This window comes from Falco naumanni, chromosome 4 (assembly GCF_017639655.2).
Source record: "Falco naumanni isolate bFalNau1 chromosome 4, bFalNau1.pat, whole genome shotgun sequence".
Lineage (NCBI taxonomy): Eukaryota > Metazoa > Chordata > Aves > Falconiformes > Falconidae > Falco > Falco naumanni.
The window spans coordinates 109,345,665-109,371,686 of record NC_054057.1 but is presented as its reverse complement, the minus strand read 5'-3'; the positions used below and the strand labels follow the sequence as shown (position 1 = coordinate 109,371,686).

Genomic DNA, 26,022 nt, shown 5'->3' with positions numbered 1-26,022 from the left:
GACTGTCTGAAGGTACGGACGTAGCTGATTTCAGCCTAAAGATACGTAAGAAATGCCCAATTCCTTCCCTGGGAAAATGTATCTCACCAGCCAAAGCTCAGCTCCAAGGGAAACAGACATATACACAGCCGATAAGATAACTTGACATGTAAATAAAATTTATTTATTTATCCTCTTTATAGGAAGTTGTGGTTAGAAGTTGTATTTTACACTGTTACAGCTAATTACATTTGGTAAACTCATAGAATAGTTATTTTTAAGGTATCAAATACTTGAACTGCTGAGAATTAGTCACCGATTTACATTCATCCGTATCCGCTGTCAGGGAGGTGATCAGAATGTCCTGTCCAGCGGGTGAGAGCAGGTGTACGCTCTCTTCTCCAGTACATGCTTTGCAGCTTTTTTAATGTAGTCATCCAGATTTTCGTCTGCATCTGTGGAGAACCAGAAGGAAAGTTAACTGAAGTGTTAATAGTTTTTTGAAATTTCTTTCAAAAAGGAGTTCAGAATACAGATACAAGTATCTGCACTTCAGTGCCAGGAAAAAAATTGTCATCAGCTTCTGAAGACAACTGATTATTGCAGACTGTGTTTCCCAGAACAAATGCCTAATCAGGTCAAACACCTAAATGTTATCTAGTATTTTCTCTACAGGAGAATATTTATATATTGTGTTTATATTTATAAATTTATATATAAAATTTCTCCCCAAAGTAGGAAAAAAAGAATTACTGCAGTTTCTCTATTAAATGAAGAGATTTCATTTTCAACTGATACCAGTTCTGTTCCTCATCCAAATTAAAAGCAGAGCAAAACTATTCTGTTGGTCACATCAAAACCAGCTACTATTGATCACAGTCTGCGAAACCCGTAAGAGTATAAAAAATATTTTATTCTATAGAACTTACATTTTTGTAATTGAGCCATGGCATAATTATTCTTGAAATATGCTTCCGTGCAGAAGATATTTGTAAGAAGCACCTGAGAAAACAGTAAAACTCAGTTGAATACTAGTGCATGAATTTCACTAGCAAAACAATGTAGTAAAAATACAATCATCTGAACTTCTGGGTTTGTCTCTTGGCAGCAGAGCACTGCAGGCCAGCGAGGCACATTGCGAACTTACTTGTTACTTTTTTCCCCACAGCTACTGAGTGTGGGAGTTGGGATGACCCCTTCACTCAGAATTGCCTAGAAGACACTTCTGGTAATAAACCCAGCAGGGGCTCACACGCACAGAACGTGAAGCCTTAGGGCCAGTGAAGAAAAACCTTCATCAGTCTGATTTGTCTAACACTTGATTGTAGCAGATTTACTTGTCCTGAAGAGTAACTGTTACCACTCTAAAGAAGCTACTATACAATCACCTGCATGTCAACATGTCAAACTCTCACTGTCAATAAATGTATTGGCAAAATATCGTTGCTGTTCTACGTTACTATTTGTTAATAATTGTATGGCACACTAATAGTGGGTTAAGTAGACCATGTAAATTTGTAATTCATTCATAAATCTATGTGTTTCAAATATTTTAAACACTTTGAACGTACAAGTTGCACACTGTCAGAGCACCTGAGAGGCAACTGGTGTGGCTACTGCACTGTCGTACCGACTGGTTTAGAAACATTCTGGTGCAGTGGGTTTTACAGGAGTTTGCTGTGGTAGATACAAATTCTTAACAAATGTACTTTTAAAGTGTAACAAAAGCTCTTTGGTGTTGTTTTGCAAAGACATCAGCGTGCCATGCCTGCTGGTCCAGAGCGCTCTGAGGCCAGCATCATGCTTGCGCAGGTTTCAGCGCTGAGGGAAAGCTGGCTGGTCCAGGCAAGAGCAGCTGCTTAGAGACGGCGAGGGGCGAGGGGCAGTGCCCCCTCCTGCAGACCCCTCGGCAGGCACAACCGTAACAGATACCCACTGATAAGCCACGTGATCCAAGGAGTGCAGACATCAAGCGGGTCTGCCTGTATGCTTCACATTACTATAGTTATGACTATAATTAAAGCGTACTTACCTCGTGGTCATGGTTTCTTAGCCCGATGCTGACAGACCGGCTCGCTCTGGAAATAGCTGCTGTCATTGCATATAAATTAATGACTATATCTGCCACTCTCTTCAGAACCAACTGCTCTTCCACTACTGTCTAGAAGAGTGAAATGGTTATTAGCTTGTAGTTCAATTTAAAACATTTTTCTCTTACTTTGTATTTAGGTTCATACTTATTTAGCATAGATGGGTTCCACCCTGAGTCAGAAAGGTTTGGGTTAACGGGATTAACTATGCTGTCTGTGCCCTTTAACAGCTTGGGATTAGCCGTGTTCCACCTTTTAACAGTCTTTCTGGCTGCAGCCAACAGTAAAATTGCTGTGTCTTGAAACCACTCTGGTAAATGCCGAATCACTGACACTGAAGTACCGACCATATTAAGCCTGTTCAAAAAAACACGTTCGGTAAAGTGGACCATGGGGGGCCCAGGCTGATAAGCATTTTCAGAACACATCAGGTTCAGAATTGAAAATCCAGGGTATTCCAAGTTCATTCTCTCCTGTTTTAACTCCAGCACCCTGCACGGCATAATTACAGATGTATCTGCTGCACCACATGGATGAATGGCATAAATTCACCACATCTGGCAACAGGGCAATGGGTGCAGCGCCTGCTCCCAGCAAAGTGTTTCACAAGTCACTGCAGCAGCCTGGGTCAGAGGCAAAAGAAAACAAATCCTGCACAGAGATTGCTGCGTCTTTTGTTCTGTTGTGGGGTTTTTTGTTGTTTGTTTTTTTTTTTTTCTTTTAAACAGAAGTTGTCCATTACATTGGGTCTAGAATGTATGGTCTCATCTCCCGTGGCAGTGTGTCATGCAAAGGAAGGGCTGGGGCTGGCCCCTGCCACACACACAGTCCACTCTAGATTCTAGTGAGGCCAATTTGGTTGAGGACAAACTATTCAATAATGAAGGTAACAGAAAAGGAACGAGTTACCTTGCCAAACCTACTTAGCAGGCCTTTCACTGTAGTTCCAAAATAATAAATGTTTTCTTCAAGTTTCTTGCCACTTTCCTATAAAATAAAACAGAAAATACACAACAATTTGAGCGGTCTTCTAAGGGAAAAACCCAAGCCCACCCTTGCCCCCTCAGAACAGGACGTTTAGCTGAGCGACAAGCGCGTCAGGGGGACGTGCGAGCTGCCCTGAGCTGCGCAGCCCACAGCCCGAACCCTGGCTGGGGCGGGGGCTGCCTGCTGCATGGGTGGTGCTGTGCCCCCCGGCCCCAGGCCCCCACTCCGGCTGCTGCAGCCCAGCGTTGCTGGTGGGCTTAGCAGGCAAGGCACAAATGAGAATTCTCAACCACAAAACTGATTTTCCATTTTTAATGAGCCAAGACTGAAGCCCAGCAGAACGTTAAGAGGGCTGGAATCAATTCTGAGTGACGAAAATGGAGGAATGTATACCAACCTGAACAACAGGCGAGGCTGTTGAAGAAGGTAACGCTGTAAGCCCCAAGATGTTTGCCCCACAAGAACAAACGTTCCTTCTCTAAGAAAAAGGCAGTGCAGTTTTCTGCTAAATACTGCGCTTATTACCAAATTCCAGTCACTGACCAGGATTCCCTTTTAAGACAATCTTTCACCATTTTACATCCTTTCCTTCCCAGCTAAAAAGGGGGAAAGGTTTCCCTATTTACCTAAAAGGAATGGGATTATAAAACCTTGGTGCTTTCCTGATAGGGGAAAAAAAATTAAAAAAAATCACAGTTCAGGTGCAGTTTGGTATCCTGCAGCCCAGCTAATACTAGATCTTCACTGGGCAAGCACTGGGTTTTTTAACATTCATTCATCCAGTTTGCTGCTGAAAGCCAGACAGGCACTATTCTTTCTCTATAAAATATGCATTTAAATTTTCTATATTTTACTTTTGGTAACTTTTCCGTAGCGTCTTTATGCAAAATAATAATCTGAAAAATTCTTATGCAACGTTTAGTTCTGCACAGCAAATCTAATTCTTATGCTAAGTGCGTGCTGCAGTTTACGAAAACCCTGAGAATCAACATTACCTGGTACTACCCTGTGAATTCACCAGTACTCTCACATTCTGGCATTAAGTAGGAAGAAAATTTCCAGTGTCATGTATGGCCTTTGTAAATTCATAAACGCAACTAACTCATTCTGCTGATTCTTGCACTGTGACCGGAGGTAAGTCGGTCTGAGGCTGTTCAGAGAGCCGGATCTAGTGTCAGCTGGGTCAGAACCGCTGCAGCGAATACACCCACCTACTCTGGTGGCACTGCGAACGCAGCGTACCTGCCCGCAGGAGGTGCCACCGCACTGGGGCTCCTTGGGAGAAGGGACCAGCATCAGCAAGTCCTGGCAAATCCTCTTACCTGTGTGCCTGAAAGAGCTGACCGGCAGGACAGGCACATTGACGGGCAAAATCATCTGGTACGGTTTTTCAAATGAGTAACAGAACATCGTAGGAAAAATGTACCTCCTCTTTTTTTCCATTAACTGACCATTCATATTTGGTCATAAATATTATTTAAAAAGTAAGCGGTTAAGCAAATATGTATACACAGTGCACAGAAATTCATATCTCAAACTGTGTTACTATTAAACAGGTAAAAAATACTGTGTTTTGTAACTGAGCTTATTATGAAGGGCAGCACCAGACCATCACAAAGACTGGAATATTGTGAAGTCTCAATTTATATAAATTACTTGAATGGATACAAACCTGGATTTGGCACAAATACAGACTTAGAGCAGTCTTCATAGTTACAGATACTATGTGGGTGCATATCAAGGTAGGAAGTCCTTACCCCTGAAGTGGTACAAACATCTGCTTAGATTTCTCTATCTTGCTGTTCCTAAGCGCACACTTTTTTTGCATAAACAGGACATCAAGCTCTGACAAGCAGTGAAGGGAATCAAATATGAAAGAGCAGTGCCTGGATCTGATCAGAGGGCACTGCCCCCCGCCCCCCCTTACCTGCAGGCTGGGATGCACCACTCCACCATCACCAACTAGCCCATAATCCACTTTTTTCCCCATCGTGTCCTGCAATCTGCTTAGAAACTCAGCCAGTGCCACTCCCACGTTTCCTTTCTTGATTTCTCTAAAATGTTGGGTAAACAACAGCTGTTACAGGCCATGTCCTGGTTTGCAAAGAAGTTTCAGGAGGTTCAGACAACCAGTACAAACTGTAAATGCTTCACTAAAAAACCTGCAGTTTGTTTATGAATCTCAAAGTATTTTGATCCATATTACTATGAAGTCTGGAGAACAATTATACGGCCTTAGGAGCACACAACACTGTTCATCTTCAGTTTCTCTCAAAAATACAATAAACTCCAGAGACCAGTATATGTACTCAATATGTACACTACAGCTGTCTTACCGATAAGACTAATAAAGTCTGAAGGTATAAAATTTTCGTTACTGGTCTTGAAAGAATTTTACACAAGCTGGAATTATAAGATAAAATACACGAAGGCCGAGATCCCTAGATCTATAAAACATCCAATTAAAAGAGAAAAAAAGAAGGACCCCTGTAACACTGAACTACATTTTAGATAGATAATACATTGAAAAACACTGTGGGTTCCCCCTCTTAGCTACAGTTAAACACGTATCACATTCTGTTTAGTTTATAAAATATACTAGCAATAAATAAGAACATACTTAATTTTGTCAGTTAAGATTTTGCCTGCATGTTGCATACCCGTCAAAGCAATATACATTCGCAGAACTTCATTTGTTCCCTGTAAAAAAAGTAATATAAAGTGAAGTCAGTATCAAGTTCAAAGTAGGTTTTAGTATAAAAAAAAAAAAAAATCAAGGTATGCTGTGCTAATATTTTTTATACATTTTTTCTCCCCTGAAACTTTTAGCGGCTAAATAACTAAATAACTTGTGCTGTGCTTTTCCTTGGAACAGTCTAAAATGCATTTGTACTCGTAAGATAAAATTCTTTTGAGAGCTCTATGTAAGACAAAGGATGATCATCACTTGTAAGGAAAACACACTTGTGCCCAAAACTGCACTCCCAGGTGTTTGCCTGACACGATGACTGCCGGGGCTGGGGAGGTAGAGGACGTACAGCTGCAGAGGGTCGGGGATACTGGAAGCAAGTGACAAAGACTAAACACTCGATCAATAATTATTTTTTTTCCAAAGTATATGTATAATTTTGAAGACAGGTTCTTTAGGTAGCTATAAAGTTAGCAATATTAATGTTTTCCAAGCAGGTCTATTTTGAAAGCCTCCCCTTTTTATTGTTCTAGTATTAAAAGATTACTCTTCATCCACCCAGGAATGTTTGCTATCTTTTGCTTTATCCCAACTATACATTCGGATTTCATTTAGCTGTGAAGAAGTTAAGCCTCTCATTATTAAACATACATTTGTATCACAACAAAAAAGAAACCAGACTAAATGCATCTGGAGTAAGAAATAGGTTCTGCATTGTTCCAGTAAAGGAACATCTAAATACTTGTAAAACTGCCCAATAGGCCTGTTTGGAAAGCAAGTGCAGACCAAGAAATTACGACGATACTATACAATTCGATGTCTGGGAATGCATTATACAATTGACTTTTTAACAGAGACAGCTGAAGAACAAAGATGAAAGCACAGAAGGCTGGTCACCGATGAAAAGCACCCTGAGGATCAGATCAGTGTCAAAACTGTACTGAGCCAGTGACAGGCCAAGTGACAGAGGTGACAGTTTGAAGAAAAAGCATTTGTCTGTTATTAAGACTAAGTGGGAGGTTTTGGAGGTGCACATCCACGGCACAGCCCACCGATCATTGCTGTTGGACAACAGAAAGTGTCCCTGGCCAAGCGTTCTGTCCCTGGCTGCAGCAAAACCGCCTTCACCTGAGCTGCCTGCAGGTCCCTCGTGAAGGGGCTGAGGTAAACAAGGTAAGCACAACTGCCTTGTTTTAGCAGAACAGTAAGTTCATGCAACTGCTGGGATCTGTGGGAAAACTGAGCGGAATGACAGGACTTCCTACAGCCCGTCCAGCGTGAGCTGTGCTCCCCGCCTCGGCCAGTCCGGAGAGCACTCCTTCCTTGCACCTGGGTTTCATTTCCCTGGTCAGAATGTCTGTCGGACCCCGCGGGACGGAGGAGGATGACCTTACAGGCCAGCTGGCTCTGCTCCTTCATCAGCCCCGGAACCGACTCTTCCTACTTGCCCAAGCTACGCGCAGTGCACGTGTACTCGCAAGAGCAGCCTGGTGGCTGCCACGCCCCGACCCGCAGCCCCACAACTCGTGCCTGCGACGCTGTGCCGGTGGGACCCCTGCTGTCCTGACACCAGCAGCTAAACCATCATTTCTAAATGGTCCATCAAGAAAAATCAGGCCTGCGAGTCTGACACAGGCGTACAGATGAATGGGCACTGACAATCCAGCTTGGAAGCAGAGTAAACTTCACAGCCAACTTTTCTTTTGTTTTTAAATACATAAAATGCACATCAGTAAGTTAAACCTCTAAATTCACCTTGTGTAAGTTTCCCTGCTTCACTCGTGAGAAGCACACAAGAGGAAAGGTTACTCAAGTCTAGGCACCAACAAAGCAGCTTAGCCACAAAAAAACTCAGAAAAACCTATTACAGCAATCTGTTTAAAAATTAAAATTTTGCCCATACTGCTTAACCAAATCCTATTGCTTTTATTGGTACAGAGACATGAGAATAAAAGCAGCAAAAGTGTTTCAAAATACGCTCGATACAAAGCAAGATGGCCAATGTCACTCACGTAAGGCTCTTGCTTCGGCAGACACAGGACTCTGATTTCATCATGAGTCAGCACATGTAATTACAACTATTTACGGAACGTAAACTGATGAGTTAGTTTTGTCAACTAAAATACTTTCAGGCTTTTATGCTCATTTAGATTCCTTTAGCCTGTTCAAAACAACAAAGCCAAGCTATGAACTGAGGCTGTTTTTTGCATAACAGGGTATGTAAAACAGCTGCATATTTTGTTAAAAACATCCAGAAAGTTTCTAAGTATTGACGAAACTATATATACACTACCAGTACATATATATGTATATAAAACTGTAGATATACTACCACATATATATAGTACCAGCTTGTTCTTTTCAGAGGCAAAGCTGCTGCCAGTTCCTACTGTAACTCAAACTTTGTAATTAGCCTATCAAAGCCATCAGATCTTATTTTATTATAGGAAAGTACTATCCTTATCTCCAAAGAAAACAGGTTAGTTCTTCAGTCTTAGAACTATTACACACTTTGCAACTAAATGAACGAAGGTCTGTTCCAACTGCACGCTCGGGTTTCAGCCCAGGTTTAGAGAATGCAAGAGCATGAATTTCAGTTTACTGCAAGACCAGTATATTGATACTTGCCTCAAAAATCAGAAGGATCCTGGTATCTCTGAGATATCGTTCATAGGGGTAATCTTTCATATAGCCAAGGCCTCCGAGGATTTGCAGTGCTTCACTTACACAAGCCCAGGCACCTTCCGAACTGAACACCTGCCATTGAATGGTACTTTAATCTCCACGCTACACAGTAAATACAGAATACATTGCTCCATTATTGCCTCTATGTGACATTGCTGTAATATTCCATACTGCTGTTACAACAGTCCTGCTAAAAGCGGGCCTAAAATAATATCCTTATGGCTCAGGGTGTGTATTTGGGTCAAACTGAAGTAGTTTCCTTACAACCCACAAAAAAGTCTCTTAAGGAAACATTCCCGGGAGAGCGACAGCCACAAACGGGAAGATGGGCTGTAGCTGGTGGGTTGGAGCCCCTCACACCTGCCCAGGTTCTTCTGAACTGACCACACCATAAGGGACCATCAACGGGGGCTGAAAACCTGTGGGCTCCCCCCAGGGGTGCCTGTAGACCAGCAGCACCCAGCACTGCGCTCCGGAGAGGGGGCCCAGCTCCTGCTCAGTATTTATTTTGCAACCCATTCTGAGGCAAGGCCAGGACACGAGCACCTGAGCCAGGCCTGCCGCTGGAAGCAGAACTGAGTGTCTTTTTATTCCTGCCACCATGTGAGGCCTCATAAAAACAGAGTTCAAGACCATGACAGTCCCGACCTGCTGTATGCAGTTTTTATTTCGTAAGGTGACAAAACCCTGAACGTGAGGCTATCAATAGTATGTGGGATACAGAGCAAACAGTAATGTCTGTTTTTTTCATCTAGCTGAGGTTTCTGTACCATATGTCTAAATGCAACTGCTGAGCCCCGCAGCAATCTGGAGTGTAGACTGAAAACCAGGAGAGGTGTTAGTCTGCACTACCTTAAAACCGTAGGCCAGCCTTTCAATAAAGTTAATCACCTTGACCATGGCTGCCTCCACGGAGCAGTCTGGAAACCCCGGCCTGTCCATCATTCCTGCAGTGAGGTAAGCCATGCTCTCCATTACGTACGCTTTCACAGCCATAAAACAAAACTTCTCCTGTCAAACGGTAACGTGAGGAATCATACACTAATTCAGATGCCAAATCCCACAATCAAGCCCGAAACTTAAGAGCACAACTGCAGTTTTGATATGTTTAAAATATTATCAAATACTAATTACTAAAAAGGACAATTGCAAAAAATCATGAAAAATCTAAAAATAAATTAACTTTATTCATTACGCTTATCATTCTAGACCTATAAAAGATGAGTGTACAGAAGTCTGTGCTAAGTTTACACAAATTTGGTACCTCCAGCAATTTCTTTAAACCAGTACAGCCAAAAGAACCCCAGCATATCTATGTCCTTGTACTTAGCCAATACAAAGCACACAGGCTTTTCTTTTCTTATTACCTGTATTAATCCAAATTCGCTCAGTTTCTTATTGAACTGTTTCCTGGTACAAGCATACTCTGCTGTCATTTCTTTAAAAAAAAATACAAAAAAAATCCATCTCAAAACAACAGAACTATAATCATCACAGACCATTCCTGGTGGTGTCTTGCTACAACTGACTGTGGCATTCACCCCATACACAGCGAGCCCTCTGCCCGAGCCCTCTGCGGCTTCAGGAGCAGCTGTTTGGGACACACCCCCTCCCCAAAATGACGGTGTCAATCAAACCTGGGAACAACCATTTAAACACGAATCTGAGGTTTGAACCTGTACTTTTAGGGAAGGCACCTTTTGGTTCTAATGGATTAGAGGGATTTCTGTTACTATTTTGGGTAACTATTGGTAGAAACTAATTTCACTACTTGTCACTGCCTATAAGCTTTGAGCCAGTTATTCAAGTGGGAGGTTTTGCAGATTACACCTTCTAAAAGCAGCAGTATACCTGCTATTCTCTTAGTAAGGACACTTTACCTCAGTAAAATTCAACAGAGGCAATAACTTTCCCCTATATGAACTGAAAAGACTTCAGTGCTAAACCACTGTAAACAGGCTTTTAATAAAAAATTAATAAAAGTATTTCAGTGTTTTAAAGAAGTCAAAGCATGTCATGACTGACAATATAGCAATGTCATTACAATGAAGATGTCTTACTGTTTTGGATTCACTGTGCTATCTACCTTATGCATATCAGCTCTCTGCACGGCATCCAGCAAATTCACCCACCTATCAATTTTTTAATCATTCCAGCAGATGCACTGCCCATGCTGAATCTTCCACTGTTCAGGATATTCATGGCAACCTGTGAAGAAAAGGAATAGTTTTTAGGCAACATTGCTACAAAGCTTCTCCTTAGGCCATGATGGTTACTGCTCCCTTGCCTCATGTTTCAGTGCTCTCCTGGATTTCATGTCGCTGGAATACACCTCCTATCCTGTGAGACCTGCCCTCACCTTGGTCAGCACAGCATTCAGCATCCCAGCAATGAAGCTTCAAAACTCAGCTTTTCAGGTGACCTTCTACACCCAATTTCATATTTGAAATAGTTTTCAAATACTAATGATCCAGTGACCTGGAAGTAATCCCCTATTCAAACTCCATTAAGGTAAAACGTAGATAAAAATGTATTTATCTGCAACTAGACAAACAAAATTCAAACTAGACAGCACTGCTCAAGTTTATCAGACCAAGAAAAATGGAATATTGTTTAATGTGTACACACAACAGCCAAATATAAAAATCTTCCCTGCAGCTGACCTGCGATGGATGCTTTCCCTCTTCAGATGTTTTTCAGCAACATACAAGAAAAGGCAACCAGAATGAAAGGTGTAGGAATGAAACACAGATCAATAATGTACAAAAAAAGATTTCTAGTAGTTTCTTAACATGAGAAACATGGGTGACAGTTCAAAGACTGTTAAGAAATCTAGCAAGAAGTCATTGTTACTGCATCTTAATTTGTAATAATTATCTGAAGAAGAAACCATAAAGATCTTTTAATACCTTTACTACATCAAAGAAGATTTTTGATTTAGCATTTAGGTCTGGACTTGCCTGCTACAGAAGGAGTAAGAAAACTGAGAAGGACCATTAAGACCGGTCTGGTGAATCCACATGTCAGACCCTCAAAGAAAAGTTACAACAGCAAGTGACCAGCGTCACCTTTACTGGTGTCACACTGCTCTGATGCAATGAAGAGAAGCCAACACCAGAGCAGCGGCAGTGTAGGCAGAGCCAGCCTGTCAGTGCACTCCTCCCGTAACTTCCTTGTGCAATAACCTAACCCTGGAAAATCACGGGGCCTTGGACAGGATCTGGACTTTCCTCAAACCATTTCCTGTTACACCGATTTCTTTCTCTTCCTTCCTACACAGCCCACGGTCCTGCCTGCAGAAAAGAGCAGGCGTTTCCCTGGTTCAACTCAGAAGTTCTGTTGACAAAGTTGCTCCCTTCTCTGAAGAGAACAGTATGCCATGAAGAACAATAAAAAGCCAAACCAACGGAATAAATAAATCAAAAGCAGAACCAGCTCTCTAACTGTATTGGGAAGAAACACATAGAAATGTGACGTTACGGCACGCTTGTGCACTGTGCTAGTGAAACCAACTAATACAAAGCACGTAAGGTAAACAAAGAAGTCTGTCCTCCGCTGTTCTTCAGTCTGGCAACGTTCACACTACCAGTAAGAAAACTTCAGTATGGGGGGTGCGGGGGGAAAGGTCTTCTTCAGGCTTTTAAAAATCATCAGTAGTTATTCACTACTTACCTTAAATCCCCCTCCTACTTCTCCAATTACATTCTCTATAGGCACTTTGGTGTTTTCAAAATGTACTTCACAGGCTGAAACACAGAGTTAATTGCTGTTGAATTATGACGTAGAAATATTTAGCAGGCATTCAGGAACATAATTTACTCTTTTTGTAGTAAGAAGTGAGGTTTTCCTATGCACTGTTTATGACGGGATTACATACAGTTTGCCAAAGAAGTTCGAATTTCAGAAAAGACTGCAGTTGACATCAATTACTGATGTAAAATATTCAAAGTAAAATTAATGTACCTTGTGTAAACAGTGAACTATAGTTTCGTCTCTGTTTTGAGGAACTGAGAGAGCACTGAAGCCCAAGTGATACATGGTGAAAAACTAACATTGTCAGTGAGCTCAAGAAGAGCCTATGGAAACTTACTTCTAGATTACACTGACTTGGTTACTGAATCTTCTCAGCAAGTGCTTTCACTGCATAGCTAGGGACGCTTCACATGTGCAGAGAATTATACAATAAGGATTTCTTACTTCACACCTGGCATTTGGAAGGGCTCATAGGAAAATACGGAAGTTGATATTCACTTGCCTCCGAATTTCTGTTAACAATTTTAAGTGATTCTTACTATTGGATCCTCGAATGCCTAACTTGTCCTCAGGTTTCCCATGGGTGACTCCACCAAAATCCCGCTCTACGATGAATGCAGTAATCTTGTCTTTTATTTGTCCATCTTCATCAACCTTTGTCCTAGCAAATACTGTGAAGATACTAGCAAGGCCACCATTTGATATCCAAACCTGTTTTGAGAGAGGAAAGAGATATAAGAAATATATTTGTTCTGATTTTGTGAGCGCTGTTCTTAAGTGTTTCATAAAGAACAGAGTGGTGAACAATTGCTGCTTCTCCCCTTAAATTCTAATGAGTGTTTTGCTACTGGTTTGCCTCTGTTGAACACATTTCCAAGGAAAGTTGACCACAAAATGGTAAGTTTAGAGCAACTATAAGAATAGGTTGTAATACAGATTTGAATTAAATTAAAATTCACAGTGCATTTTCACTTGTATAAACTGCTACTTATGGCACATGAGGGATACAAGGGTAATACAGATTACTGTAGAACCACTTTACCCCAAATAATTTCAACTCTCATGAGAAACTCTCTGAATCAGGCCACATATGTACAGCCTCTCCCACAGGATGGGTTTCTTCACATCGCAAATGTATCAACAACTACAGATCAAGTCCACAATCTATCAAATATTGTTGAAACCATGTATCTCTACATTTCTTCAAGACTGTATTTTGCCATTGTTTCTTTTAGCAGAATGCTCCAAGGAGCCCTATTTCCAATTCAATGCCAAATTTTCTTTCAAAATTACCTACAAAACCTGGCATGAAGAACTAAGAGAGGAAAATATGGGTTTAGGTTTCTTTTTGCCTATGCTGTCACAAAGGGGGCTAACCAACCAACCCTCCCCGCAGCTGAACACCCTGAGCTGGCGGTACAGCTTTTCACATCTTTCTTACCAGGAGTTCAGCGAAGGTTATTCCCTGAACAGTGTGCTTTTCTATTCTCTTTGGCCCTAAAACAACACAGGTTGTCTTTTTGACAGAGTCATCCTTCACTAGCTTGGAAACCTCAAAATTGTGGTGCAGCTGCCAAGTTAGCCCTTTACTTAGGAAAAACAACTGATCACAATGCTGCAAAAAACCAAGACGCTTCCTATAAACTTGTAACAAAAACCTGTCACGTTTCCAGTCTGCGAGTGGATACCTTGGAGCCATTTAATAAGAAGTACTTCCCATCTTCACTGAGGGTTGCTCTTGACTGGATAGATGCAGCATCACTTCCACTAAAAGCCAAAAAAGTTGTTAATATTTAAAGAAATAAAAGAAATAAACATGTTTTAAAAAATAAAATTACATCTTCTCCTCTTCCCATCCTTTAAAATGTCTAAGCTGTTCCTCAAAAATTCACACCTTGGTTTTATATCCTAAGTGAAAAAAGCTTCAACAGAAATGAAAAACAAACATGTGATAGTCTCTATCAATGAGTGCTTGGGCACATTAAATACTTTCTACAGGAGCAAAAGCAGCAGATGATTTACAACAAAACAACCGAAGTTTCCATTCTGTGATTAAAAGTTCATACCCTCTCTTGACTCACCACCTTATTACACAATCTAACAAGCAGCACATCATCTCCCCGTTGAAAGAATTTTCTCTTCCACAAACCAAAATGCCACAATGCTCACATTGGGCTTTCAGAGTTCTTCGAACAGCCAGATCTCAGCTGGTATTTTAATAGGGTTAGATCTCTAAAACTCAGTTCTACAAATGATTGCTTTTGTGCACTAAAACTAAGGTCTCTAAGAAGACTGAAGTTAAAGTTACTAAGACTGGTAATCTTTTTAAATAACACTGGGCTAAATAAAGATGTTAGAAGACTTTCAGAACACAGTTAGCCCGTGTGTTACTTCCAAGTCCCTTCCATGGATCACTTTGCAAAAATATCTGTGCTAGTTTAAATTTTACCTGCAAGAGGGATAGCTTTTAGAGGGTCAAAACCCAGCTTAGGACTCTTGATTGAAAACCATCACTAATGGTTAGGAGGTATTTACATCACAGCGACACGAAAATTAGCAAGTAAATCAAATGCTCACTGCAAGTCATTCTAGCAGAGAAGAATTCAGAAAAGACAGTTTCAAATTATAGTTTTGTATGGACAAGCAGGATTCAACTTCGAACATTTGACTGGCCTCAGCCCTTCAATCAGTTTCCTTTACAATCATGTAGTGAACCATCTACCTGTATGTTTTTAAGAAAACTGCACCTCTTCTGTATTAACAGAATTTGCATTGCCACACTAGCAACAGTCAATGAATAAACATAATTAATAAATGTAACTTTATCTTTGAAATGAAGTTGCTGCGACAAAGATGCCTTTTCTAAATTTTCCTATTATTTTTGGTAGCGCCTTCAATACAGGCTTTTATAATTTTGAAAAAGAACTCAAAGCATCCTAGAACATTCACAGCGTATTATTTCTAACATAGCACAAAGTACCCTTTCAATTCATACTCAGTAACGCCAGAAACTAAGTGGATGAATTCCTGGGATGAGAATAACAATGTTGAGTGATTTCATGGAAACTGCTGTAAGCAGCACATGGGGGAAAGATGAATGACATGATTTGAAGTGCACCTTTAAAAAAACAAACAAACAAACAAAAAACCCCCAATACACTGAAGCCATATGTACCAAATAGTTAATTTAATATATTAACCCAACGTTCACTGTAATGAAGATGAAAGTAATTAAAAATAACAATAATTCCAGTGTTTTGGTGCTTTCTGAAGCTTTTATGATTACAAAACCAGTACCTTCCAGGCTCCGTGAGACAAAAAGCTGCAATGTGCTCCCCAGACGCCAGCTTTGGCAGGTACCTTGCCTTCTGTTCATCAGTGCCAGCAATGAGGATACCCTAAATACAGAATTAAGAGAAAACAACTCGGCATCAACCTGTGTAAAAAGAAATAAAGCTGACATGCTTCATCAAGTTGACAAAGCTTTATCTGCAAACTTTATGGCCTAACAAGAGACAGCTTACTAACCAATGGACAGTATTATTTATCAGACATTAAAATATGTCAAAGTTGTCATCACACAGGTGTTCAAATGCCCGCAGGAAATGGCTTGTTGTTGAGCCTGCCTTCTAGGGTAGGGTTCACTCTGTTTATGCTGTAAGTGAACTCTTAATTGTTGCTCTGAAAGGCACCGAGTTAGTCCTTCCTTTCAAATTTGTCATATCTTCATTACTATCATTATAATTTTACTTTAATAACCTCAAGAGCAGTAATTTTCAAAGCTCCAAATCATAGATCAGAACATATTATTTACTTTGGTTCCAAATTATTTCATTAGATGGGCACTCCGTAACTTTCTGTGAGTGCACCTACCTTAATTATCTATTTTATTTAATGTTTGTACAGCAAGATTTTTGCTAAGGACAAAATACAAAAAAACATGATAAAGCTAAATAATCAATGGTTCAATAGGTAAGATACAGTTACTCAAATTAGGATTAATCCCATCTGATCAAAACTGGCCACAGCAGGAAAATTAACGGTAGTTGCATCCTACACTACACTCCTCACCAGACTGCTTTAAAATCAGCTCAGCTCACTAGTCCTCTTTTATAGATGTCAGATTTTACGTAATGTGAGGAATAAACACATATTTTTAATTAGCACCGTCTGCTCGATTCCATGAAGAATTTTTTCTTGTTATAATGACCTTACTGCCGTTTCAAGCTTCAGACTACTACCATCCATCCACCACTAAAAGGTACACACCTAAAGCTGTACTGTACAGAAAATGAGTTTAAAATCCACATGCTTGCGATAGCACATTGGTCTTGGGTATGTTTTCTTCTCTAAGTTCCCCCAATCTGCAGTCTCATTCAGCTAGAAAAAGCATCCTTCTGAATTCTCTGCATGGCTATCCCACCTCCCCATAATTTCAGCCCCCCTGATATTTTATTTCACTATTTATTCTAGCTGTTTTTATCACGTTTGCTCAATCTAAAAACCTTGGGATTATTCAAGGGGGTTTTTTTAAGAGTTATTATCTCAGTGTTTCCTGGACTAATAATTTTATTGCGTACTTCAAATTCAGTCTTCATGCTGCATGAAAGTCTTAGGCTGAGCCACTGGCAGAGGGTGCTGGGACCACCACCCCCCAACCTGATGTCAGAACCTTCCGAGTGACGTATGTTTTGCCTGTAATTCTTACTTGTGACACCCACACTCCACATTTACACAAACCTTACCTCACCTTTTCTATGCAAGTTGCACAGAACTACCTGACATAAAAGAACAGCATTACCTTGAGCCCAATAGCTTGATGAGCTGCCAGAGTAACTGCGATAGATCCGTCTAAGGAAGTGATTTCTCCCAGACGTGCATACATGGTATTTGATAGACCAAGACCACCTGGAACAAATACTAGGTTTTATTCCAAGGAATACCTTACGATTTAACTTGCCCCTTCCCCCAAAAAATTCCCTTTCAAGTACAGAAGCATCAAGAACATAACACTGTTAACTGGAGAGCGCCTTAGCGTAGACTGGATATAACTTGTCCACAAACAAGTACCACATTGCTGCAGCTGTGCCAGAAGAACACATTATGAAAACAGTAACTTTTTTAATAAGCACAATTGTGCTGGATTTTGTTTTATTCAGAAAGCAGATGTGTTTGTGCTCGAGCATGCATGCACGCATTGCAAACACAGCATAATCCATGTGAATTCAATATGAAAATGGTAAGAGATTCAGCACAAAACCTGCTCTAGTCTGAATTTCTGTGCTGACAGGAGAAAAACATTTTTTTGTTGACATTCCGTGCTACGTTACGAAGCCAGACAATTAGCCCATATGGAACTGCAGAGCTGCCCGGCTGCAGACCAAGCTGGAGAGGGAGCAATGCCGGCCACATCTCCGGACGGGGCTGGGCTGGTCCTGGCACACACAGCCAGCCAGCCTGTCCTCAGCACCACTGCCAACAGGGCAGAAAACGACCCAGACAACAAAAGTGACACAATAGGTCCCAGGCAGACTTCCAAACTGGTACCAAAGGATCACATACAACACTTCAAAAACGTCTTTTAATAAAAAAATGTGAATATATAAGAAACAAATTTGACATCAGCACAACCCTTCCGGAAGAATTTTGTGATCTGCTGCTGCAAATACAGAGACTATTTCTGAGGAGTCTGGAAACAACAGAAGTGGGATAAATCAAAGCTGCATCTGTATGTGTCCAATGTTCAGGAATTTTATGTTGCCAGGACTAGAAGTATTGCTCCCTGTAATTTAAGAGTATTTTATATGTTACTGTTGAATAAACAATTTTACCTAATAAAGACCATCTTTTGCCCAGGTTAATGAGAGGTTTGCCCAGGTTCTATATGAGAGAGTGGCATAATGAACAGTTTATTTTGGCAGATGTCTCAATAGTCTCAATAGTCCTACTACGTTATGTATGCTGAATAAATGCAAGAACAAGTCTCCCTGACACCATCAATTTACACCACTGGCTCTTACACCTTTGTCCTTCAGAGCACGCTTAGACAAATTAAAACTCACACTCCTCCTACCTCTACAGTCTTACTTCTCTTCGCCTTTCTAAGCTGTGCTGGGTTCAGGATCCATCAGGAGACTCCTGATGATGTGCACAGTAATTCCAGTGATGCCCGTGTATAGAGAGTGCCATCAATCCATGATTTACATGAGTTTTAAGTTTTCCCCTTAACGTTCTCCATTGTAATGCTTCTGGCACATGTGCCACTATTACAAGCCATTACAAAATACACCATGTAATGCATGAAGCACTGAGTATGTGTGGCTAAAAAGCTTTAAAATATGACAAGTATCACCACCAAAAATACTGCAGGTTTAAACTACAGAAAATGGGAAATAACCTCATTAGAAGCATATTATTTATGGTGCAGACAAAAGTAGTGTGTTTATAGCAAGGTGACTGCTTTCCCTCTTCTGGTTTCGATCCAGCATACACATTTACAAGACAACAGGACTATGATTTTCTACACGTATGCTGAATGGATTGCAACCCTTTACAAACTGGAAGCTGAGAGAATATTGTTTCACAAGCTTCAAAATAGAAGATCAAAACAACAATAACATTTTATTACACTGAAGTATGACTTTGAAGTCAAATACATTGCCTTTGAGACTCTGAAAATAAATAACAGTGGGAAACAATTTCTAGTTAATCAGTACTAAGTTATACTTTCCAACATCATGATGCTTCCTAACATTCTGCTTTGAGTTCTGTCCTTTGTTCTCTACTTCCAACACTTCCTTTCAGTGGACACCAACCTCCTGACTTCTTCTGATATATTTCTTAACTCCTAAATACCTTTCTCCCTGCATCTGCATTAAGGTGCTCTGTCCAGATCTTTCCCCTTCCAAGACACAGTCTTGAATAGAAAACTTGGAAGAGCTTGCAAACCTCTTTTCTAACTTACTGTCACATCACCCTGACTAGTTCTGAATGCCCATGAAAAATATTTAATACCATTTCTAATGCATTTCAAAAGTATTAATTAACAATTAATTACTCAACAGAAATCACACCATGTTACAGTACATGGAAGTTGTCCAATGTATTTTAATGAATTTGTACATCAATACTTAAAGAACTGAAATCAGCACAACAGAGCAACACTACTTACATTGCCTAACACAACAAACAAAAAAGGTGTTACCAGAAATAGGATATCATTTTAACACAAAATAAATACTGAGGTATGTCTCCAGCTTTATATATTATTACTGTAATCACTGAAAAAAAAAATATTGTTTCACAGTAGTCTCTGAAAAAATTAGGTATCTTCCCCACTGAAACTATCTTATGAAGATGGTCAAACAGTTTTGTCTTCTTTAAAGTCTCCTTCTTTTGTAACAGAAAACAGACAATGTAATTATCTCATTTCTTTATAGATTTCACATATTTTTTGCTAGTTTCAATCCCAATTTTTATTATACGCATAAGAATAAGATCAACATTTTCTTGAAAATTCCTTTGCAAGTTTAAGGGTTAATCCCCTGAGGAACTAATGCCTCTGATCTCAATTGGCACTATAATGTCCTCTGAGACATAAAACTTTTTGTTCAGTATTGCACAGGAAAGATTTGATACAAAAGCTATACTTCTAATACATATACTTTCACACTTCTCTATGGTTGAACACATTCCTATCTGTCAATGACAGGTGACAGTTTTGACAGATCCGTTCCATAAGACACTGCAGTTTGGACCCAGTACAATTTTAGGAACCATCAGTTAGAACAGCAAGACCCACAGAATGTCAAGCTACTCTACTGCATCCAAAAAGAGAACAAAAAGGAAAATGCTATTCTAAGAAGAATTTACACCATCTAAAATTAGTTATCTAACTTAGGTGCCCAAGGCAAGAGTATGCAGAGCTCCCTACGTAGAGCCAACAGACATTCTTGATGCCTGAATCTCTTTATTAACCAGGGAGGAAGCCTCTGCTCCTAATTTAGATATCCAAGTCAAATGACTACACGTGGAATAGTACAGACACATTTTGCAAGACCCCAAAATGCATCACTTAACAGGGACTACTGGATTATTCTTTTGTGATCATTTACTCACCATATTCCTCTGGAATCTGCATGCCAAAGAGACCCAAGTCCTTCAGGCCTTTTAAAGTTTCAGGTGGGATTCTGGCATCTTGATCAATCTTCTTAGAGTCCACTACAAGTACAGATGGTTTTATAATTTAAAGCTCTGTCTTTTAGTGCAGAAAAAAATCTCTGAGCCTGCAGCGTTCTCAAGTCAGAGCCAAGGCCACTGCATGCAGCAGTGTGATCTCTAACTTAACAGTCTGAGAGCCCAGACCTGAAGAACTGAAATAACTTCGAGAAAAAGGGGCTTGCTGAAGCATCACATCCCTCCCTGCCGTAATTTCCCTCTAGCCTTCCAAAGCATCTTTAGAAAAGACAGGGCTTGCTGCGCCAGATACAAGCATACTCCTCATCCCTAGCGTCACCAGATTTACTCTTCCTAGCTTCAGTCTGATCTTACTGACTGTCCTCTTTGCCCTCCTGGCAAGAGCAGCTGGCGAAGTCTCAACCCTGGCCTGGCTTCTGTACAAGTAATACAGCAGGTTGGCTGGGGGCTGTCTGCCACAGCCTGCCACCCCAGCCCATCCCCCTCTCCCGTGCAAAGAGAAAAATGATTTTTAGCCTCTGGATGACAATCACACAGGCAAGTCCTAAACACCACAGCAGGAAGTCCCAATTCTGTTTCTGAAGAACAATGTGCCACTTAGGTAGCCCACTTTATTATACCATCAAAGTCAAAATACAGAACCAACTGGAAGGTCTCAAGAACATTTTTATAGCTGTAAAGTCACAACATACACAGGAAAAGGACTCGGAAGTGGGAAAAATCTGGTTTTTATTTCAGGTTCTCTAACATTTCTGTGTGCACAGGTTGTGCATATTAGCAGATTCCATGACTGGAGTAAGTGAAGAATTTACAGGACCTTCTATCTAAACTAGGTCATGATTTATTAAAAAAAAAAAAAGAAAACATAAATGAGTTAATTACAAAAATCTTGTTCTTATGAGCTACTCACATTCTTGGGGGATTAAAAGAGCTGAATAAACAACGATCACATTGAGCAGCTCAGGAAGGCTATAAGCTGCAGTAAAAGGAACACAAGCCGTCCTTCCAAAAAATACACAAAATGAAGTAATTCTGCAAAAGCAGTGGATCTTTTCCTAAAGAAACCTCGCATTCGCTCCGGTTAAATGGTGCTGTAACTTCTATACAAAATGTAATAGGGGAGGCAACAAAACATTCTGATGCTCTCCTACAAGTTATTCAGAAAGAAAACACAGATTAAAAAAAGGCATTTTGTTCCCCAGCTAATTTTTTAGCTACGTAGTATCGGATGCATATTTGTGGTATGCCATCAGCTGTTCTGTTGAGGGAAAGGTGGTTTTTAACCTTTTCTCCAGTGTGCCCCTACAGACCTACGTCTGGACATTGTCAAGCTTCATAACGACTGCCAAGGTGAATTTCCTTACCCAGTGTCAATCATATCAAGTTTCCCACTGTTTAAGGCTGCCCTCTTAACCTATTTTTACCACACCCATAAGTTACCCTAACTAACTAAACCAAGTAGTTGTGAATTCAAACAAAAATAAGCAATTTCCACTTTAGTTAAGACTTTATAATTTGACATTTTAATTCTTCCCTTAAATATCAGGAGTTTTGCTTAATAAATTATGCTCCCCAACAAAGCAAAGAATTCAAAAATGTAATCTGCATAAATTCTTAATTTAATGTCAGTCAGCAACATTACAATTTTATAGCTAAAATTACCTGGATCTCATAAATTGTGATCTCTGACAATTACAGGCCTCTTCAAACTCCTGCAGTTTGGCAATCTAGACCTAGTATCTTTGTCAGCAGGAAACCTGAGACGACACTGTTTAACTGTCTCAGAAATTGCTGTCTGTAAAAACCAATTTTCTACAACTGCTCTAGAATTGGCTTATCTATTGCACCAGCAATAGAAGAAACACTCTGCAATCCTATCCGCAATGCATATGGCTAATATGAGTCTTCTAAAATTGAATCACTACTCTAATACTGAAAAACATAAATGCTTTTGAGTTTTCATAGCTTCTCAGTGAGTCATCATTTATGAGTCTCTCTGTTGAATTTTGCTAAAATCAGTTTTAGTACAGTAGAACAGTTAAAAGTTTCAGACAATTTTACAGTGTATAAAGTGGTAAACAGCATTATTCAACCAAACTAAAAATCATTTCAAATCCTACCTCTATCCCAGAATGCTTTTACTTCCTGTTTTATCTACTTATTTTTTTCTATTTTGAAGATTTATGTCTTCTCATCAGCATCCAAAACCTCCATATTAAAAAAGTCATAAATGAATATGCCTACAGAATCAGCAGCACTTCATGACTAGCAATAAGGGCATAAAGTAACTTAAATAGCTTAAGTATAGTAAGTTTATTCAGGTGCTACAGTTCAATCATTTTGCAATCACTTGAAGGAATAAGAAACTGCTAACTATACCTTCTTCACTGAAGAATTTTTCTACAGGTTCTACAAACTGGTTGATCTCCTCTAGTTCTTCATTGCTAATTTCTGGATAAGGGAAAACTTCTTCCTAAAATAAAAGGCAATTAACTTTTTGTTTTTTAAAAGCAAGATTCATGCAATTGAAATAAAAATTCAAGAACATATGCCTTTCAATTACTAGACTGTAAAAACTGTGAAAATTAAGCATTGTGGAAAATGTTCAGAAACAGCCTTATGTGATGAAATCCACAGGATTCAACTTTACTACATACCAAAAACAAATCAGAAAGTGTTACCTGAAAAACAGAAACATTAGGGAGAAATACAGAGATTTTAAGAACTATGGGGATGCAGAATTCCTTCATCAACCATGAATTTTGTCAATGTGATCCCATTTGGGGATTTAAAAAAATAATAGTTAATTCTAATACGTATCAGAATCAATTTATCATTATGTTTTCAAAGCTCCCCATAAATGCTATCACTTGCAAACACACAGCACATTCCACCTGTTTAATGTCACAAGGACAAAGGTTAGCGAGTTCCATCCTGCTCCTTATCATCACTCTGGTATTTTGGTCATAAACTGGAAGCAGTATGTGGCAGGCTTGAATAAATAAAAAAAATCCAAGCAACTAACACAAGAACTGAAAGACTACATGAGAAACATGCTTCTAATTTTTATCATCTTTCCCCTTTTAAATAGAAGTCTAACTCCACCCAAACAAACCTGTTTCTGATAGTGTGAAGAATCATATCAGCTCCAGAAATTCAGGATCTAGTAAATGCTGTTGTTTTTCAGAAAACTGTTGCATTGAAATCTTTTTTGGGGGGAGGGGGAAAGGCATACATGGAGAGGGATTTAATGTGATGGAGTCTGACTGCTAACCGCCACAACACTTTACTCAACAAGGTCTGTTCTGAGAGAATTTATCGTTCAACTCATTTCAGTGGATTCCTTCTTCAAATTTATTTAACTCTAATCTCTGATAAATGCATATCCAAACCTTGGATTAACAAGTACAGTTGTAATACAGTGTTACACCTCAAATTTGTAACTGCTTTTTCCAGTGGTGTCCTTAGAAAAAACAAGAACTTCAATCTTCTCTATAAAAAAATCTGTAAGCAAAAGTTCACATAAACCCTTGTTTATTGAAGTAAACAGAAGATAAACTGACATAAGTTTTGTGGAATACAGTTCAGTGCCCAGACCCCAATGTAAACAGAGACCTGTGTTTCTGTAGGGAATTTGCTAGGCTTGCAAGAACAGGTGACAGTGGTTTAAAGTAGCCCTTCAGATGCTGGCTGTTCTTGAGCGTTCAGAATTACACCATGCATTTTGTGCACACAGGTGCAAACAGGTCGATTTATTTAACCCAGCTGCAGCTGAAACACCTAAGAGCAAACAGGCCTGGACTGCAACAGGGAGCATCAGCTACAATAACTGTTCAGCAGGCTGCCTCATTTTCTCCATTTTGCTGGAGGGCAGGGGGCTCTGCAGAGGGGCCTGGCCAGGCCGGGCCGATGGGCCGAGGCCACCGCATGGGGTTCGAGGGGGCTGAGTGCCGGGCCCTGCCCGGGGGTCACACCAGCCCCAGCAGCGCTGCTGGGGGCATGGGGCTGGGAACTGCCCGGCGGGGGAGGGCCGGGGGGCGCTGGCTGACGGCCGGCTGGGCATGGGCCAGCGGTGTGCCCAGGTGGCCAAGGAGGCCAAGGGCTTCCTGGCTCGTGTCAGAAACTGTGTGGCCAGCAGGGCCAGGGCGGTGACCGTCCCCCTGCCCTCGGCACCGGTGAGGCCGCCCCTCCAACACCGTTCAGTGCTGGGCCCCTCACTGCAAGGACACAGGGGCGGGAGCGTGTCCGAGGATGGGCAATGGGGCTGGGGAAGGGGCTGGGGCACAAGCCCTGTGAGAAGCGGCTGGGGGAACCGGGGGTTCAGGCTGGAGAGGAGGGGGCTCGGCGGGACCCTATGGCTCCCTACAGCTGCCTGACAGGGGCCGCAGGCGGGAGGTGTCGGGCTCTTCTCCCAGTTAACAAGCGACGGGACAAGAGGAAACGGCCTGCAGCTGCACCAGGCGAGATTTAGATTAACTGTTAGGGAAAATTTCTTCACAGAACGGGCGGCCAAGCACCGGGGCAAGCCTGCCCGGGCAGGCGGTGGAGCCGCCGTCCCCGGGAGTGCAAGAAAGGCAGAGGCGGCGCCGCCGGCCATGGCTTGAGGGGGTTCGGCAGCGCCGGGTTACGGCTGGGCTCCATGACCTCCAAGGCCTTTTCCAACCCAAGGGACCTCGACCCGCTACGGCCGGTAATGGGCGGCAGGTGCGAAGCCGCAGTACGGCGGGGCGCCCCGCTGCCGGCGGGGAGATGAGGCCGGGCCGGGCCTGCCCACCCCGCACCGCGGCCCCCCGCAGCCCTGGCCAACCCCGCCCGGGTGCCCCCCGCAGCGGCCCTCGCTCACCTTCCGCAGCGTCCCCAGGAAGAGCTCCTTGGCGAAGGCGGGCCGCGGCGCGCCGGTGCGCAGGCGGCGGACAGCGGGCCGGACGGCGGGGCCCGGCAGCGCGGAGCGCAGCGCACGCAGCAGGAGCCCGCTCATGGCCGCCGCCGCGCGTCACCGCGTCACGCCCGCGCGCCTCCTCCCGTCAGCCTCCGCGGCGCGGCCCCGCCCCGCCCCGCCGCAGCCCGCCTCCGGCGCGCGTGCCTGGCCCGTACCCGGTGGCGCCGTGCCCGGCCCGGTCCCCGCCCCGCCCCGCAGTGCGCGGGGCCCCTCCGTGCCCCAGCGCCGCCCTGCAGTAGCCGCAGAGCCGGGCGGGCCGACAGCCCCGCGCTCGGAGCCTTGGGCTCGCCCTCCCGCACCGGGGCGGCGGCACCGCCCGCCCGAGGCACGGCCCGGGCCCGGCACGCCGAGGGCACGGGCATCGCCACCCAATCTCCATCAAACCCCAGCTCTTCCCAGCCCGTGTGCCGCTGGAACTGGGAGGAGGGCTCCGGCACAGCTGGCAGCCCCCACCCCAGCGGGCCGAGCCACCCTCACGGGTCCGGAGTGCCCGGCGCAGCCGCTGCAGAGACCCGAGGCACCGAGGGCGTTCAGGTGTATACGCCGCCTTTGCTTTCATCTGCCGTGCCTTTCGCAGCAGCTTTTGTTTTATTAAAGAGCCGAGTGGCAAAGCCGGTCCAGGTTACCAAGCTGGTTACCCGCACACTGACAGCTGGTTAGGAAATACACACCGCTCCGCTTCTGCACCAGAGGCTGCATCACCA

General features: G+C 42.1%; 1 protein-coding gene across 1 annotated transcript; it reads right to left on the bottom strand.

Moving 5' to 3' along the window:
• Positions 1–141: 141 nt before the first annotated feature.
• On the bottom strand, positions 142–25,372 carry ACAD9 (acyl-CoA dehydrogenase family member 9). Its single transcript, XM_040589353.1, has 18 exons — positions 25,223–25,372; positions 22,759–22,852; positions 20,302–20,403; positions 16,985–17,091; positions 15,481–15,581; positions 13,872–13,950; positions 12,723–12,894; positions 12,103–12,176; positions 10,563–10,638; positions 9,798–9,868; positions 9,322–9,441; positions 8,374–8,502; positions 5,677–5,756; positions 4,984–5,110; positions 2,979–3,056; positions 2,012–2,140; positions 909–981; positions 142–434 (listed from the first exon to the last, which is right to left on the bottom strand). Exons 1-18 carry the CDS (start codon positions 25,355–25,357, stop codon positions 334–336), a joined length of 1,848 nt encoding a protein of 615 aa, XP_040445287.1. The 5' UTR covers positions 25,358–25,372; the 3' UTR covers positions 142–333.
• Positions 25,373–26,022: the final 650 nt, after the last annotated feature.